Here is a 16,974-nt window from a genome sequence, read left to right on the forward strand (position 1 = left end):
GAGTATACCAGTTTGCATATTCCTAATTTAATGTTATCCCTAAATGCGATCAATTCAATGCACAGGAAGATCTGTAAGTCTCTTTCACCACCATAGTTCTGTGGCTCTAATTCTAGTTGGTTAGAATTTTTTAACCATAGAAACCTAACAAAGAAACACTCAACCTTCAACATAGCTTCTGTAAAGGGAAAACACAGCCTTAAGAATAAATGACACACACAATGAAATTTTAAATATATATTTAATACTATAATAGAACAGTTTCCACCTCTAAAGAGAATAAAGTAATTCATTTCAGTGATGGTGCTTCTGCTTAAACTGCAGTCCACAGTAGCCACATGTTCCTGTTTTTGTATCTTTGTCCTGCAAACAGCAAAATGGTGTGATAGAGGAAATTAATTACAATTCTATCTTACTGCTGTAAAAAGATTCTTATACAGTGTCAGTACAAATACATCTTGGTACATTAAACAGCACAGTTCATGTATAAGAAGAGTGATTTTGCTTTGAAAGTTGACACACAGCTTGGTCCTCTCCACTGTTTTTCAAAAGGATTTCTATAGAATCTGCTCCAAATCATATTCCTAAGCACAGAAATTATAGAGCATGTGCCGTGAACTCAATAGTATTTGATTCTGAAGACGGAAATGTGAGGCACAAGTGATAGATTGAATTAGCTCCTGTTGTATCATATTTGATTCAATAAAAAACTAACCATCAAGACAGGAAAAAAGGATGGTTTTAATTATTTTAATCCAGTATAGAAAGAACTCTAATGTATTTCCAAACATAAAGATGAGAGGAGGAGAGTCTGTCTTTACTTGAACATGTAAAACAAATTAAATTATCTGAATTATACATATTTTAGTGTGAACTAAGAATGATCTTGATTATGTCTACCAAACGCCAAAACTAAGGTAATATATTGATGTTACTCAAGCAAAACTGTAACAATTGCCTATTATCTCCTTTCCAGCCACTCCTATCAAGTTCACCTCTTTTTTAATCAGTTTGCTTTCACTTCCCTCTACCAATATGAAAAATGCAATTAAACCATAAAAAGTGACAAGGCCAGATGAGCAAAGTGTTTCTTTCTTTTGTGCTAACAAGATATAACCTATTAAAACAAAGCAGTCTGCTCAAAAATATGTTCCATAAAAGCTTTTACTGTACAACCAAGCTGCTCTAACAAGCCACGATAAAAGCAAAACAGGGAGAACAACGGCTAATGTTCATGCATATTAGTTGATACTACATTAAAAAATGAACTGTGGACATAACATGGGAAGAGAAATAATATCCTGAAACAAATACATTTTAACCTTTAGAATATTCTTACAAACAAGTTTCTTTTGACTAAATCCATTTAAACTATTCTTTTATCTAGGCACTTTAACTAGTCACAACTTGTGACCCACAAAACTTAATGCAATTTACTGTGCAGTGTACCGTGCTCCACCACCACGTCACAGTCTCTATTTTTGCTGCTCCACAACAGATAAGAAAAACAACTGCCATCATACTCCAAGAGGACTGCAACGGTTGGCCTCTATTATACACATATTTCCCTCTAAATAAGATGGTGGCTACAATAAGAGAAAACAGTGTCGCCAGACAAGAGAACGAAGACAGTAAGGGTTCAAGCAGGGATAGTTAAATTAAATTACCAAATTTATGTACACTTTGGGATGTCCCAGAGCTCCGCCACCGCCATCACATGAAATAACTCTAGTTTCAACTTCAGACACAGGTTCCTCTGCAATTAAATCAATTGCAAAGTTCTCATTCACCTGTAAGGACAAAATAGAAAGGTTTTCAATAGTCAACATTATAAGAAGCCACAGCCTTTGCTATTATACAAACAGCAGAAGTCTGAGGCACAGAACAAGCCAGAACAGACTGATTTTGTCTGTGACAGTATTTCTATGTAATAAAGAAAGTGCTCCTTGGCTCTTTTGGGACCTTCTCTTCCACCTTGCCTGTTCTAATACTTTGTGCCACTTTTAACTTGAGCAGGAGCTGTTGCAACATTAACTTGAAACTAAGGTCAGAATGCAATGGTGTATTTCCAATGACAGGAGTGGTTCCATAAGGGAAACCAAGATGATGGAAGCTGAACTGCTGGAGTCCTTGGAGCAGGTGTTTGGGAGATAAGGATGGCTTTGGGGAGGAGAGGAGATTGCACTAGCGCTGCAGGGAGAACTGCCTTCCTCCTGATTCTATGATGCGTCTACTTCTGCCCATGGAACTACACTCCACTGTCAATATCTACCCTAATGGACTAGGCTACAAAGCAAAGGCAACAGAAAAAAATTACTTCCAAAGAGACCTGAAATAGAAATACAACACTGCAAATGCAAATGACAGAAAATTGTATATATCAAATACCATATCACAACTGCATTTTGTTCGACTGTGACAGAATTTCCTTTCCACTGTGAAAATTAACATGCAGGCACGCCATTATCATACTGTGAAGAAAGTGCTAAAAGTAGTCACCAACTAATGTCAAGCCTGCGTGCTACTCAATAAAGAATTACACTTTTAAGGAACAAACCTTCAAATTTTATGTAAGATCTTATTTCAGGGAAAGCTCTTTTGGTCATTCTCAGTGCAGCCCTCCATCCCACATTCCTAAACTTTGCTGATAGTTCACCCATTCTAAAGAGAGGTTTATCAACCTCTAGTGGAGGTTGCAGTAGAGAGGAAAGGATGGGGAATTACTTAGAGGCAAATAGAACACTGACATCAGCTTTCAAGCCAGGCCCAATATAAACATGGACTTTGACGGTCCGGGGGGGGGGGGGAACAGTATACCAATCTATATAGCTGACTGCAATCTTCAATACATATAGGAACAACAGCCACATAGTACTGCAGAGCACAGGCCTCTGGCAAACTGATACTTCACATACAGTACAGGCAAAGCAACTAAATTCCCATCAATTACATTTTTAGAATATGCACCAGGTAATTTTTACATTAGGCCAGAACAAACAAACTACACATGCCAATTATTTGGGCAGCACAAGATGTCGTTGTATGTGACAAAAGAAGACATTTCAAAATGGAATTTATCCTACTCCCACAAGTTAAAAAGATTTCAGTTGAAATGTGCGATTTATGTCATATAAGCTCACAGCAGTTTAGCAGAGTATAACTGGTTCAGTTCAAATTCTTTAACATGACTGTTGATTAAAATATTCACCATATGCTTACAAGACAATGATATTTCTCTATAAACAGTACAAGCATTCAGGTTTATGGCCTACAATTCCCTGGGGTATTGTAGACATTGTAGTCCAAAAACTGAAATCTGTACAATGTATTAAAAAGAATCAAGGGAAAATGCATCTTGACCTAGGTGTTACCTCTTTCTGTCGTGCAATAAATCTAACTCTTCTGTAGTCATATTCTTCATAAACCTGAAACAGAAGAAAATTCACTTACCCAATTTTTAAAATGACATTCAATTCTGGTTTCAGGGAAACAGGAGTCCAAAAAAAAGGAGCTATGACATACAGGCACTAGGAAGTAAGTTTCCAGCTGAAAATATGAGGAATGGAAACTATGACATTGGAAGAAACTTGGTACTGTATACTCAATGCTAAACTAGAACAATTCATAGATTAATCGATTTGGAAGAATGCGCCAAATCAATTTCCTCACATTTGAAAGAAAATCTGTACAAAATTAGTGCCACTGGCATCTTAAATCTCATAGTAAATAAAACTGGTACAGTTCCACCTTACCTGAAAAACCTTATTGTGCCTTTGGTACTTATTCATTTATGAGAAAATTCTGAAGACTGATTCTTGAAACAGTGAACTAAGTTGAAGGGTACTCTTTATCTGATGATCCTAAATTGAATGTATTAATGCATTTAAAGTATGTAGATTTAGAGTTCATAATTTACAAAACGGACTGATTCCCAAAAATAATGGTTCCCAACCTTAGTTTCCCAGATGCTCTTGGACAAACTCCCAAAAGTCTACACCAGTAGTTGTACTGGTTAGGATTTCTTGAGAGTTCTCAAAAAACATATGGGTATTTATTTATTTATTCAATTTATACCCCACCCATCTAGACCGAAGTGTACTCTGGGCGGCTAAAAGCTGGGAACCACCACCCTAAAGGAAGACACAAGCTTGTGTTCAGAAAGGCAGTTGAAGACAGGGCATTTTAGACACTGCTCATTCATAAGGGTGCCATAAATCAGAGGTGACATGATGGGACATAACAATTCCTCCTGCCCCTGCCTGGAGTGGCCAATCAAGCAGGGAGACAGAGGAGCTACTTCCGCAATTGGTGGGAAGATCTGGATGACGGAGGCGCCGGGACATATGAGTGGACAGGCCAGTTCCAGGGGCTGGACCAGCATTAGGTGCTTCTGGGACATGACACAATACCCCATCTCTAAAAATACACATATACATACATACATACATACATACATACATACATACATACATACATACATACATACATACATACATACATACATACACACACACACACACACACACACACACACACACCATAGAAAATATAGTATTGGAGAGTACCAAAGAATTATGACTTAGGTAGTCAAAATTTGGCAATAAATGTGGCCCAACAAGAACACTTGGGGTGACTACCTCTGCCCCACAGATATTACACCCAAGGTTAAACATGACACACTTAAAACTTTCTCCTAAACACATTTGCTACATTCAGTAGAAATTACTTCTGGATGAATGTATAATGAATTTCCTTCAACTATTTCTACCTTCTGGAATGAAGCAAGAGAAAATCTGATAAGGGGCTTTCTTGGGCATGCTACCACTGAGAATGCCATCTATGTGTAAGATTTACAATAATATAGTTGAGCCATTAAGTTGATTCTGACTTACGGCAACACTTTCCAGAGTTTCCTATGCACAAAATACTCAGAAATGTGTGGCCGTTTCCTGCTTCTGGGGGCAATCTGGGACTGTACAGTTTGCCCAAGACTACACAGTCTGCATCTTCTCCTGGGAGGAGCACCAAGGAATCAAACTCCTAAGCCATGACTCCATAGCCAGGTACTCCTTCAGTGAACAACTAATTTAGTCAATTGATATCAAATCTTACGTTTTTCACTACCAGATTAAAATTTGTGTATCTGTGCAGGCTTCTCAAATCTAGCTGATTTTTCCACATGATTGTTTCCAATTACAAAAACCCTTCTTTACATTTTTTTGAAAGTTTATTTTTTATCCATTTTATCTTTACAGTGGTGCCTCACAAGACGATAACCTCGCAAAACAATCCGCAAGACGATTAGTTTTTGCAATCACTGTTGCGCTTCGCAAGACGATGGTTTCCTATGGACAATTTTTGCAAGGCAACGATTTCAATGCATTCCAATGGGGAAATGCGTTTCACAAGACGATGTTTCCTATGGACAATTTTCGCAAGATGATTTTTCCACTGGAACACATTAAATAGATTTCAATGCATTCCAATGGGGAACCGCGTTTTGCAAGATGATGTTTTCGCAAGACAGCGTTTTTCACGGAACGAATTAACATCGCCTTGCCAGGCACCACTGTATTTGTTAGGTATTCTCAGAATAGTGCAAACAGAAGAGTTGTGTGTGTGTGTATATATATATATATATATATATATATATATATATATATATATATATATATATATATATATATGCTGATATTCATATACAAGAAATGTAAGCAAACCAAAAAGAAGCCCTTTTATGTTCCACTGGTCCTACTCAAGCATTTTTTGTTTTTTTCTTACCATTTCATGAAATGCAGCTTTTAAGTTACATTTGCTACTATTTATTTAAAGGCAAACTCATACTTTGCCTTTTTTTCTCAAGGGGACCCAAGGTGGCTTACAATATAAAAACAACCAATATAAAAACTGGAAAGGGGGGAGGCAAAACCAGCAGCACCCTCTTTTTTATTTATTTAAAATATTTTTACCCTGCCTTTCTCCTTGAAAAGGACCCAAGGCAGTTTACATCATTGAAAGACAACATTTGAACCTAAAAACAATGAGTGTGCATTACATCATTAAAAGACAATATTTAAAGTTAAGAATAATGAGTATAAAGCAGCAGTTTACATCACTAAAAGACAGCATTAAAGCTAAAACAGTAAGTATGCAATTAATAAAAAGGAACAAACAAATAGCACTTGGAGAAATGGGAAACACAAGCAGTACTAAAAAAAACACTGTCAAAGCAGTAATGGATAACAGTCCATCTAAAAATCATGCTCAGTTAGCCAGTCACTGAGAAAAAGTTAGCCTGAAGAGAAAGGTATTTGTCTGCTTATGGAAGGACAGCAAAGATGGGGCCAGCCTGGCCTGCTGTGGGAGGGAGTTCAAAAGTCTGGGAGCAACCACAGAGAAGGCCCTCTCCTGTGTCCTCATCAGATACACCTGATCAATGAGGTGGCTGTTTCAGATAGCCAATTACTACTAAGAATAAGCCCATGGCCTGCAAGAGAGCAAAGGGGCCAACCTGACCTCTAGTGGGAGGGAGTCCTACAGACTGGGGACAGCAACAGAGCAGCCCCTCTCTGATATCCTTATCAAAGACACCAGTGGGAGTTGCAGGGCAGAGAAAAAGGCATAATGACTTTAAAATCCGAATAGGCTCACAAAGGGGAGTGTGGACTTTCCAGCAGTTTTGACCTTAGGCTTTATAAGGAAAAAAGAACAGCATTTTCCACTGTGTCCAGAAAAGGGAAGCGCAGGCAGGGGAGCTGCTGCAACAGGGAAGCTACGCCATCCTTGTCACCGCTTTGCAAAAAGCGCCCTTTTAAAGAGATCACACAGCAGCCGCAGAACAGAAAGCTCATTGACATCAACCCCCGCGAAACCGTCAAGAGATTAAGACAGCTCCTCTGTTCTGACTCTTCTTTTTTTAATGTTTTCTTTTTAAATCACCTCGCACTGACTTACCAGTAGTTCCACCCCACCCCACCACGAAGACATTTTTTCACTGATTGCAATCTATCTGTCAGGAAGAGGGAGAGACTGCGGGGGGGGGGGGGAACTGTGCCGTTTTCTGGCGGCTCTGAGGCCGACCTTTGAGGCGCAGGGAAGGCACCGGGAGCCCAGCTTCGAGGGCCGACAGCGTAGCCCCATTTGCCTGCCCCGCCGGTCTTCGGCAGAGGACGAGGGTTATTCACCTGCCCCGTGTGGGTCACTTTCTCGCCGGTCGGGGATGTCCTTGTCCCGTAGCTTCTCCTCAGCGCGGGAAGCGCCGAGAAAGAAGTCACGCTGGCCCTCGTCAAAACGGAACCCACTCGGGACAGCCCTCGCAAGGGCAGCACGGGCGCCGCCATTTTCCCTTCACTCGCCTCACCAGCCCCCTCCGTCCCGGGTGGGAATAGGAATTGGGGACTGCGCACGCGTAAACCACAGAGCGTTAGAGAGGAAGGGGCATCGCCGCTCGCCGAGTAAAAGCAAAACTCCACCCACAAAGGCGGGGCGGCGTCTGACGTCACGCGCTCGGAGGCACGTCAGGGCGCAGGAAAGGGTCACGTGACCGGCCGTCCGGCTACGAGATATTTGCGTCGCAGTCGTCCAGGAAAAGCCGAAGTCTTTGCCGAGCGCCGGACCTGCGTCGTGAGATTCTCGAAGTGGAGGGCAGCGGCCGAACAGGTAAGGGTGTTTAAGTCGCAAGAGAGTGAGAAAGAAGTTTTCCCGCTCCGGCTTGACTGAACATGAGGAGACTTAATTTTGTGCAGGCCCTAAATTAGGACAAGTGCGCATGCGCGCTGGTTCCTGGGGCTTTTGGGAATGGGACAGAAGGCCCCACACACGGGTCTATGTTGTAAGGTTTTAGTTCTTCTCGTATAGCCTCCCTCCATTTGCTGTTCCCTAGAGGTGTTGCACAATAATTCCCATCATCCTTAGGCTTGCTGGGAGGGTGGGATTTGTAGTTAGCATCTGAACAATAACCAGGTGGAGGAAGCTTCTCAGCTTCCCTTCTGGAGCGTTTCCTTTGTCGCCTTCCTGACTTGTATGACACGGGACAAGACAGACACTGTGCCGTACATACATAAGCAGGTGTAAAAATACTAGTGAATTTGTTGGCATATAGGTCCCCTTAAACATGTGTAGGATCACGTTTGTGCGATCTTATGCATCCTAAGAAGTGAGCCTTGATTATGTTCTTCTGTTTGCAAAAAAATTGTTAGCTTATTTGGGGCTGCAGAATTGATTTATTGGATTTTATACTGACACTTTCTCTTCTTTTCAAAGCTTCTATCCAATGGCTCTCTTGCCCTTGAGGAATGCAGTGGCTTCTCTGACCAGGTCACCCAGGTTCCTGAACTCGATGTCCTGCTCATTTTCTTCCTGGCTGCTGGGACGCCCAAATCCTCTCAACCCATTGCAGGCCTTACCAGCCACCAAGCCACATAGCATGGATCTGAAGCCCTTTCTCATGCGTTGGACACTTCTCAACTTGCAACCTGTTGCTGGTATGAAAGGCAAGCTGATCCCCAGAAAGCGTTGCAAGGACTGTTTCTTTGTTCGCAGGCGTGGCACTTTATATGTGTATTGTAAAACTCACCCTCGGCACAAGCAGAGGCAGTTGTAACTGCTAGCTGATGGAAGTTTCATCAGACATTGAAAAAGAAAATTCACATGAACCTGGTTGCAAGAGCTCTATATGCCACATTAGGCTTCAAATTACTGTTTCCTTTAACAGCTACATTGTACAGTATATTATAATCAAACAATATAATATTTTCTTTATTCAATAAATGGTTTAATTTGTTCTCATTTTTAAAAAATTAGTTTGCCTTGTTGATCTTAGTGATGTTTATTACCAAGTAGCACATTTAGGATGAGAGCATCAAAACCCATAACCTGATCCAGTCCAGAGTTTGGCAGTTTTTCTTCCTACTGGGAGATTTTAGAAGTGCTTAAATCTCTCCCATCAAAATCAGTTATGATGAATTTTGGCCCATAATTTTATATTCTGCTTTTTATTTGTTCTAAGATGAGACTTAAAGTAGTTCATTAGAAGTTAGAATTGGATAGGGATGGCTGCCCACAAAGTTATACAGTCCTTTGTCTACTGGTCGTGTGCCTTATACATTGATGCTGTGGCACATGAACATAGGACTAGAGGTGGAATATTTATATTCTCCTGATGGGAGCAAATACAGTATCACCAGCACAAGTGGCTAGGCTGATTGGACCCTCCGAACCAGGCTGTCCACTTACTGCTTGCATCATAGCACATGCAGCCATTGTCATTTACACCACGCCAATCCTGGAAGTAGTCTGGTAGGGCTTCCCCATCTCCCTGTACTGCTGACCAGTCCGGGAAGGAGGTGGAATGATGAGTCTTCCCACTCACCTATTGAGTGGACCCAAATTTGAGAACCATTGATCTAATTTATCCAGTGAAGCACACTTTTACTTAGATGCTACTTGAAAATGTCTATTATCTTGGTTACCTGTGACAGTCATTGATATAGGCAATCAGCAGCTTTATTAAAGCTGCTGGCAATCAGCAATTAAAAGAAAAAATCAGAAGTCTTTCCTCTTTCTATATTATTTGCCCAAAATTGCTAACAGAGGCATGTGCTAGCGATGAAGACTTTTTGTAGACTTTTGGTTTCTGCATACTTATATCTACTAATACGATGCTTACCTAGATTTGCATCCTTAGTGCTATGTAGAGATGGACTGCAACTCCCAGAAATCTTGGCCAACGCAGCAAGTGGTGAAGGCTTCTGGGAATTGCAGTTCAAGAACATCTGGAAATGTGAGCTTGAGAGCCACTGAATTAGACTGTAATTCTGCCATGTTTCTGCGTGCCAGCTGTTCTATACAGATGAAAGTTAAAAGTGCTCTCTGAATGTAGGGAACTGTGCCAAATTACTTTTCCCTAGCATTGTATATTATAGGAATATTTTGGAGATGGGGGAGTAATGACTGTGTTGAAGAGTTAATTTTTTAAAATTAAACTTGGGAATTCTGTTCTATTCATAAATTTAACTTCTTTTTCTGTAGTAAATACAACTAACCTTACTTCTTAATCCAATTTTCATAGGTGTGTTTTTTAAAGTTCCTTTCCGAAGTAAGTTTAAGTGGCTTAATTTTTGAACAAATACGATAGATTTCATGACTCATACTATGAAGTTCAAGTATTCCAAATCTGCTACATCAGTGGTTCTCAAACTGGGGTCCCCGGGTGTTCTTGGACTGCACTTCCCAGAAGCCTTCACCATTTGCTGTGCTGGCCAAGATTTCTGGGAGTTGCAGCCCAAAAACATCTGAGAATCTAAATCTGAGAAACACTGTGCTAGATGAGATATGATACTCAGCTTAACTATTGAGCATTCCATGCCAGAGCTTCACATTCATGTAGTCTTCCTTTTCATAACAGCTGGGAGGGAACATACCAACTCATGTGCGGCCTCTTCTGCTGGTGTCACCAATATCTAGGGGAAAAATAAGTAATTTTGACATACAGTAGTAGAAAAGATCAGCAGGCATGCATGCAGCTTAGTCTCAAATCACAGGGGCTAGTGTTGCCTGTTGTGTTCCTTGGCCTCTTGCCTTACATTGTAATGATTTTGCCCTTTACTAATGTAAAGTATATTGTGGTTTGCCTGTGGGTGTCACCTGCAACCTGTAGCTTGCATTTGGCCAGCAATTTTAATTGGGACAGCACACAGAAGCCAAGGTTTGGTCCTAGTATGTAAGACAATTGCAACATCATAAGCATGTTGTTCATTGAAATTAGTAACATTTATACATTTATTTGTTAGAGCTACTTAGAGAAAAATCCAAAAATAATTCTAGGTTCAAAGAAGTACTGCTAGAGCTATAACATGGTTCTCTCCTTAAGGCTGCAATCCCTCCTTACCAGGGAGTGAGCCACACTGAACTGAATGGGACTTACTTTTAGATTTGACCCATGTTGGATTGCACTTTAAATCTTTCTTTTTCAATATTTTTGGATGGAAAACTCATACACTTAGTGCAGTGCACTGTATTTAGAACATTAAGAAAAGCAACTGCAGTGCACAGCTTTGCATAGACATGGCAACTTTCACTTGTACCCTACTCGGTTTGCCATTTCTTAGCTCCACTATACAGCAGGAAACAGTTATTGCAGCTAAGAAATGGCAAACTGCAGGAATTTTGTAATGTCATGTACTGTGCTTTCCAATATAGATTATAACAATCAAAAGATAATGCAGACATTTGACATGACATGTGAAAAGTGTAATTTGTTCAGATCCTAGTCATTTTCATATCTGTACAAGCATATAACACTTTTTGTAAGATGGAGTTGTATCCTATCCCCTATGTATTACTAGGGGTGCGTGTTTCAGATTTTAGCCTTTGTAGGGGTCCCGCCTGCAGGACCCAGACCTTATAGACACCTACCATATTTTTCTGTGTATAAGATGACTCAATGTACAAGACAACCCCCCCTTTTCTAACCCCCAAATTTGAAAATTTGCATGATCGCACCCCTTTGGTCCTGAAGAGCTTTCATGGCTGCATTACCCTGTGGCTTCACAAAAGGCAAGGAAAGCAGCTGTCTGCTGTGTATAAAACAGCCCTCAATTTTTTGTCTATTTCAGTTAAAAAGTGTTGTTTTATACATGGAAAAATATGGTAAATTCTGTGCACCTGGAGAGAAGGCCTGATTTGCAGACTTCATACCTTAGAAAGGCCTAACTTTCTGTTTGAAAAGGAAGTTTCCCAGCAAACAGCCAGCTTCTTTTTCAAAGAGAAAGTGAGGCCTTTCCAAGACCTGAAGCTTGCCCAGCTGGGCCTTCTCTCCAGGTGAGCACAATTCAGGTGTCTGTAAGGTCTGGGTCCTGCAGGTGGGCCTCACAGAAAAAAGAATTATGGGATTTGTAGTCCAAAAAATCTTGAAACATGCAGTCCTAGTAACACATAGCGTGGGCATTATCACCAACTTTATTATTGTGCTGGCAGGGTTTCTGGCATCTAGGACACTTGGGGGGCTTGTAATAGCAGAACCTTACATTCACATCATTTCTTGGGCTATACAGTGGTGCCCCACTTGACAACAAAATCGCTTGATGCCAAGTTTTTTGCAATCGCTATAGCGATCGCAAAACGATGGTTCCTATGGGGTTTTTTCACTTTACGTCGATTAGGTGCCTGCTTCGCAAACAGTTTGTTCGCAAAATGATGTGTTTTCCAGCTCCGCAAAATGGCTTCCCTCCCTTTGCAAAATGGCTGTTTTCCGGACAGAAGCTTCGGAAGACAGCGATTTTAAACAGCTGGTCGGCGGTTTTCTATGGGCAATCTCTGCTGGACGATAAGGTATTTCCCCATTGGAACGCATTAATCGGTTTTCAATGCATTCCAATGGGGATTTTTTTCGCTTGATGACGATTTCGCTTAACAGCGATTTTTCTGGAACGGATTATCGTCCTCAAGCGGGGCACCACTGTATTACCTGATTGCTGTATTATAAACACTGGTGTGGACACAGCATTTCCAAAACTACATAGTAGCTGGGGGTATTGTCATATAGTACCAGCAGGGTGGAAAGCCTTCCAGAAAGGCATCCAATGTAATATTCCCACTGGCAGGGAAGTGACAAGTAAAGAGGCAAGGGGGGGGGAGATACACATGCTTATAGGGAATGTATATTTAATGGGAAGTTAGAGAAGGTATTTTCCTCCTCACCCCACTGTTGAGTGGGGTGAGGAAACAGTAACGTATTTCCCCCACCCTGGCTGCCCTGCACTGTCAGTTTCCATGCCAGCTTCAAGGTGTGTTAACATACAAGGCCCTAAACAATTTGAGACATCGTTATCTGGCAGAATGCCTCCTTCTGACTAGATCTGCCTATCCTGTATGATGTTCCCAGGCCAGGCGGTTGAGAGTTCTGACCTTGAGAGAGGCCCAGAAAATGACAACCAGAAACCGGGCCCTCTTGGTGGTAGCTCCACAACTGTAGAATGGTCTCCCGCCCGAAATTCTCCTGGCCCCCCTCTTTGGGAATTTTCAAACAGTCATTAAAAACTTGGTTATTTAGACAGGCCTTCCCTTCTCAATAATATCATGATATAGTAGTGCTTTAACAACTAGGTATTCAACCCGCCACCATGCCTTTATTATTTTATTTTTAGTTTTTGTATTGGTATTATTTTTGCTTTTGCCTAAATTGTAATTGATTTCTGTCTTATTGTTCTGTACTGTATTGTACAGTATTATTGTAATGCGTAAACCACCAGATGGGTGGTATAAAAATCAAATGAATATTTTTGGCCTTTCATGCTCCTGATTATGTCATCAGCACTACAAAAGTCTGAGATTTGGAGCAGGTTATTGGGGGCAGGGATATTTTCCTTTTGTTGGATGTACCAAAACTAGCTCCATGCTAGAATCTGCACCGAATAATTGTAAGCTACTTTTAGCTTTAAAATATTTGTGCCTAGTGCCTCAAAGTGGCCAAAGCAACCGATAGCAGTGAAAAATTATTGCCAGTATGAAACCCAAATTTCTTTGGCTTAGGATATAATGTAACAGACATCATACCTGCTTATTTAATTTGTTTTTAATTCCAGAGAAGACCTCCCCTTCCCACCCACCCTGCAACTTTCTGCCTCCAACAGGTAGATGTGTAACTAGGTCAACTGAAAGAATCCTGCAGCTTATGTATATTAATGAGTGTAAGGCTTAGACTGCAGCGGAGTGCATAAGAAACACTGCTCTAGTTGCTGAAGTAAGGACAATGTCTCTTTAATAATGACAGGTGAGGGGAAAAGCTGTCTGAACCTTACTGCTTGGGGAGCTCTGTCTGACTGGATCAGCAGAGGATACACTGAGGTTAGCTAACTGACAGATGACTTCTTTCTAAGACACCTGGACCCAGCCATTTCCACACAGCTCAAAGGAGTGTTCAGTTCTTTCCCTTTGTTAAGCTTATTAAAAGCTAGCAGGACCAGAAATCCTATTTCTAGGGTGGGGAAATGAGCTTTTATTGCAAAGTGGGTACTTAAACTGATTTTAAGTACACATGAAAATGACTCTGGCTGGATGCTGGAAAAACTAGTCACCCAAGAGCATCCTTCTGCATACTTTGGCATTGGGGGGTGCAGTACAGTAGCCATCCAGGTCTCTCTGATTTGGCTGGGCCCAAGGCAAAAGGTGAGTATTCGTCACAGTTTGCTCAGTTTGTGGGCTGCAACTTCCAGAATCGATGAATGCCAGCATGAGAGAGTGTTTGGGAATCCCATGTATGCCACCTGCAGCTTTCTGGAAGAAAGGCAGAATATACATGAAACCCATTTAAATAAAAACAGAAATGCACATTCACATGTGGGACACAGGTTTGTTGTACGTGGCAAGCTGCTCATGATTACAGGAAAGTAAGAATTTTCCTGGTAGCATTTCATTCATAAAAAAGTGAAACAGGAAAAATAGACAAATAAGGTGCATTTTAAAAAATGAGTCAGCTTTTTGGAAGTTGGTATAGACAGTTTTAGTCTTGACATTTATTTTCAAATTTTCCATTATTTCACCTTCAAGACCCTTCATTTAGCTTGATAAAAGTATCCTGGCCACTCATCTGTTGAACATGGGAGATTTTTTGCAAATAGGCTTCCACTGCATAGCCTTGTTATTATTATTGCAGCACAGGAGTGCAATTGTGATATTAAGCAGCAGAGCAAATCAACATTTTTACAAGGCAATTTTAAAAATGGGGACTACCCAAACAAAAAAGTATAACCTTTAAGCTGTACCACATCAAATTTGGCATAGTAGGAGCAGGCAGACTGATGTTGCTCTCTGCCAAACTTGGTGATCTTTAGTCAAATAGTTAGAAAAATATGAGTTTTAAAGTACAGAAATTAATTATGCACCCATCTCCATTGAGATACAAGTAACTTTTCTGCAGCACATTAAGAAACTGCTGAAACATATTTCCGACACTCAGGTTTTTTTTATTGTAAAAGATATTAATTACCTTGGTCCCTTTTTTATTTACAGCCAATCTATCCTGTAGTTGTGGAAATAGCTAAAAGATAAGCCACTCTTTTTTAACACAGTCCAGCCAATTGTATAACTCTGGAGCATGCTCCGAAGAATCTTGCCAGAAAGAACATTGGTTCAGAAGTATTTGCTTGCTGTTACTTTTCTGTATGGTCCCTCACCAATTGAATGAGAGCCCTGAGTATTGGAGACTTTTTGATCTTAAAAGGCTGGACACTGCTTAAAAGCCTCCAAAGTCTCATCTCTCCCTGATTTGAAGAGGCAGAAATTCAACCACAGCAGTTATTGATCAGCAGGAAATGCTGTGGTTTTTTTTTTTTACTTAAAAAACCCTTCATGTCCCCATTTCCCTTCTTTTCACCTTGCCCCACTCCCTAAGGATCATATTTAGATTCATATAATTCCAAACTATGTGGTTATCAAAGGCTTTTAATGTGTTAGAAATAATGATTCCATATTTTTGGACAGGATTCTTCAAATGTGAGTCCATTGCAAAGACTATAGCAGATGGGGAAGGATCAGTCCAAGTGATGTCCAGGAGTCTCTTGGTTAAACTGCCCTGTCACCTCATAGTTGGAGCAATGTCCTATGAAGTGGTTTAGGGAGGTAGAAGGGTGCCTTGGACAAGGGCTTCAGTGCTCATCTATAGTGTAAAGCATGCAACATGGGGCAGGGGAGAAAGGAACACTCTTTTCGACAGAAGTGGGCATCACACCTCTGCCACTGATTCACTGGCTGGCCTTGGGCTCACCATTTATCTTCTCAGTACTAGGATGAGTGCTAGATGTCTTTGCCCCCCCAAAAAAATTATAAATGGGATATTTCCCCATGTAGCCATCAAAATTTCTTTGTGCTTGGGTGCAAAGTGATTAACTGATGGAAAAAAGAGTCAACTACTGAGATTTTCCCTTTTATGATACCTCTTTGTAAATAATAGTGAGCAGAATAGTGTATCCAGTGTAGACGATCTTGACTGCTCACATTGATGTTGTCAAAATTCATGCTCTCTTTTGCTATGTAAAGTTTGGCATCCTTTTTCCTGATAGTAACACAGGCACAATATTGTTCAGTAATACCGGGCTATTTCCTGCCATTCTGAATCATGGATACAGGATACTGCATTCCACATTTCCAAACCAGAGTGTTTTTTAAATTGAATTTCATGACTATAGGAGATATACCTACAGGGGCATAAATCAAATAAGTAGCAGCCTCATTAGCTATTGTATTATAATGCCTTCTTATTTCAAAGGATGCACCCTGTAATGAAAAGCTTAGCTACACTGTTCCACTAACACAACAACATAAAAATACAGATTCCTAGGGGAAATTGTATTGCTGTAGAACATTAATGGGAGGTTTGCACGATCCATCTAGATACTTAAAGATAGCTTTAGCTGAACACCCTCACCAAAATACAATATTAGGAATTTTTTAAAGAAGAAACTAGGTTTTATATCAGATAAAACCACATAAAAATAGCCTGCGCAGTGTAGATGCACATTACACCAGGGCCATTTCTATGTGGTTAAAGGATTAGAGACTGTTGCCATCACCATCATCCTTAGCCCATCAACTAGCCAACTCTTTAACTACACAGGTTTGGGGCGGTCCATAACTGATCTACTCAGCCTGTCAGTGGCTACCCACAGATTAAGGCCAGACCTTCAGAGAGAGGCCCTTACAAGGCAAATAAAGTGTCCCCTGAAGTCTAGTACACTTTTATTGGCCTCCCAAGTCCTGCAAGATTCAAAGGTGACTATATGAAGCTGGCAGCCACCACCTAGATATGTGCTGGCTAGGGATGTTTGCCTGTCAGTAACCACTGATGGCTTTCTCTTTTGATGGAGTGTGTAGTGGCCGCTGAATTTCAATCAGAAGAAAAACCAGTAAGAGGCATATGCACAGTAGTTGTGCTCCCAGTTCATTGCCCATAGCATATGAAGAGGGTCCACACTCCTG

The 16,974-nt window shown here is 40.8% G+C and overlaps 1 protein-coding gene and 1 long non-coding RNA gene across 2 annotated transcripts; one reads left to right on the plus strand and one right to left on the minus strand.

The window, feature by feature from the left end:
* Positions 1–222: 222 nt before the first annotated feature.
* NDUFS6 (NADH:ubiquinone oxidoreductase subunit S6) lies at positions 223–7,392 on the minus strand. The gene is made up of 4 exons (XM_020797162.3): positions 7,185–7,392; positions 3,372–3,425; positions 1,668–1,790; positions 223–363 (listed from the first exon to the last, which is right to left on the minus strand). Exons 1-4 carry the CDS (start codon positions 7,338–7,340, stop codon positions 295–297), a joined length of 402 nt encoding a protein of 133 aa, XP_020652821.1. The 5' UTR covers positions 7,341–7,392; the 3' UTR covers positions 223–294.
* Positions 7,393–7,494: 102 nt separating this feature from the next.
* LOC140706819 (uncharacterized) lies at positions 7,495–8,798 on the plus strand. Its single transcript, XR_012086695.2, has 2 exons — positions 7,495–7,659; positions 8,263–8,798. It is a non-coding gene; the product is annotated as an uncharacterized LOC140706819 (long non-coding RNA).
* Positions 8,799–16,974: the final 8,176 nt, after the last annotated feature.

Source organism: Pogona vitticeps, chromosome 4, assembly GCF_051106095.1.
Source record: "Pogona vitticeps strain Pit_001003342236 chromosome 4, PviZW2.1, whole genome shotgun sequence".
NCBI classification, from domain to species: domain Eukaryota; kingdom Metazoa; phylum Chordata; class Lepidosauria; order Squamata; family Agamidae; genus Pogona; species Pogona vitticeps.

What these genes read in the sequence shown, in the direction of transcription:
- NDUFS6 (XM_020797162.3), bottom strand. Translation starts at nt 7,340, where the DNA reads ATGGCGGCGCCCGTGCTGCCCTTGCGAGGGCTGTCCCGAGTGGGTTCC. An exon ending in TTATTGCACGACAGAAAGAG is followed by an intron (nt 1,791 to 3,371) that starts GTAACACCTAGG and finishes TTGTCCTTACAG; the next exon opens with GTGAATGAGAACTTTGCAAT. An exon ending in CCAAAGTGTACATAAATTTG is followed by an intron (nt 364 to 1,667) that starts GTAATTTAATTT and finishes TGCTGTTTGCAG; the next exon opens with GACAAAGATACAAAAACAGG.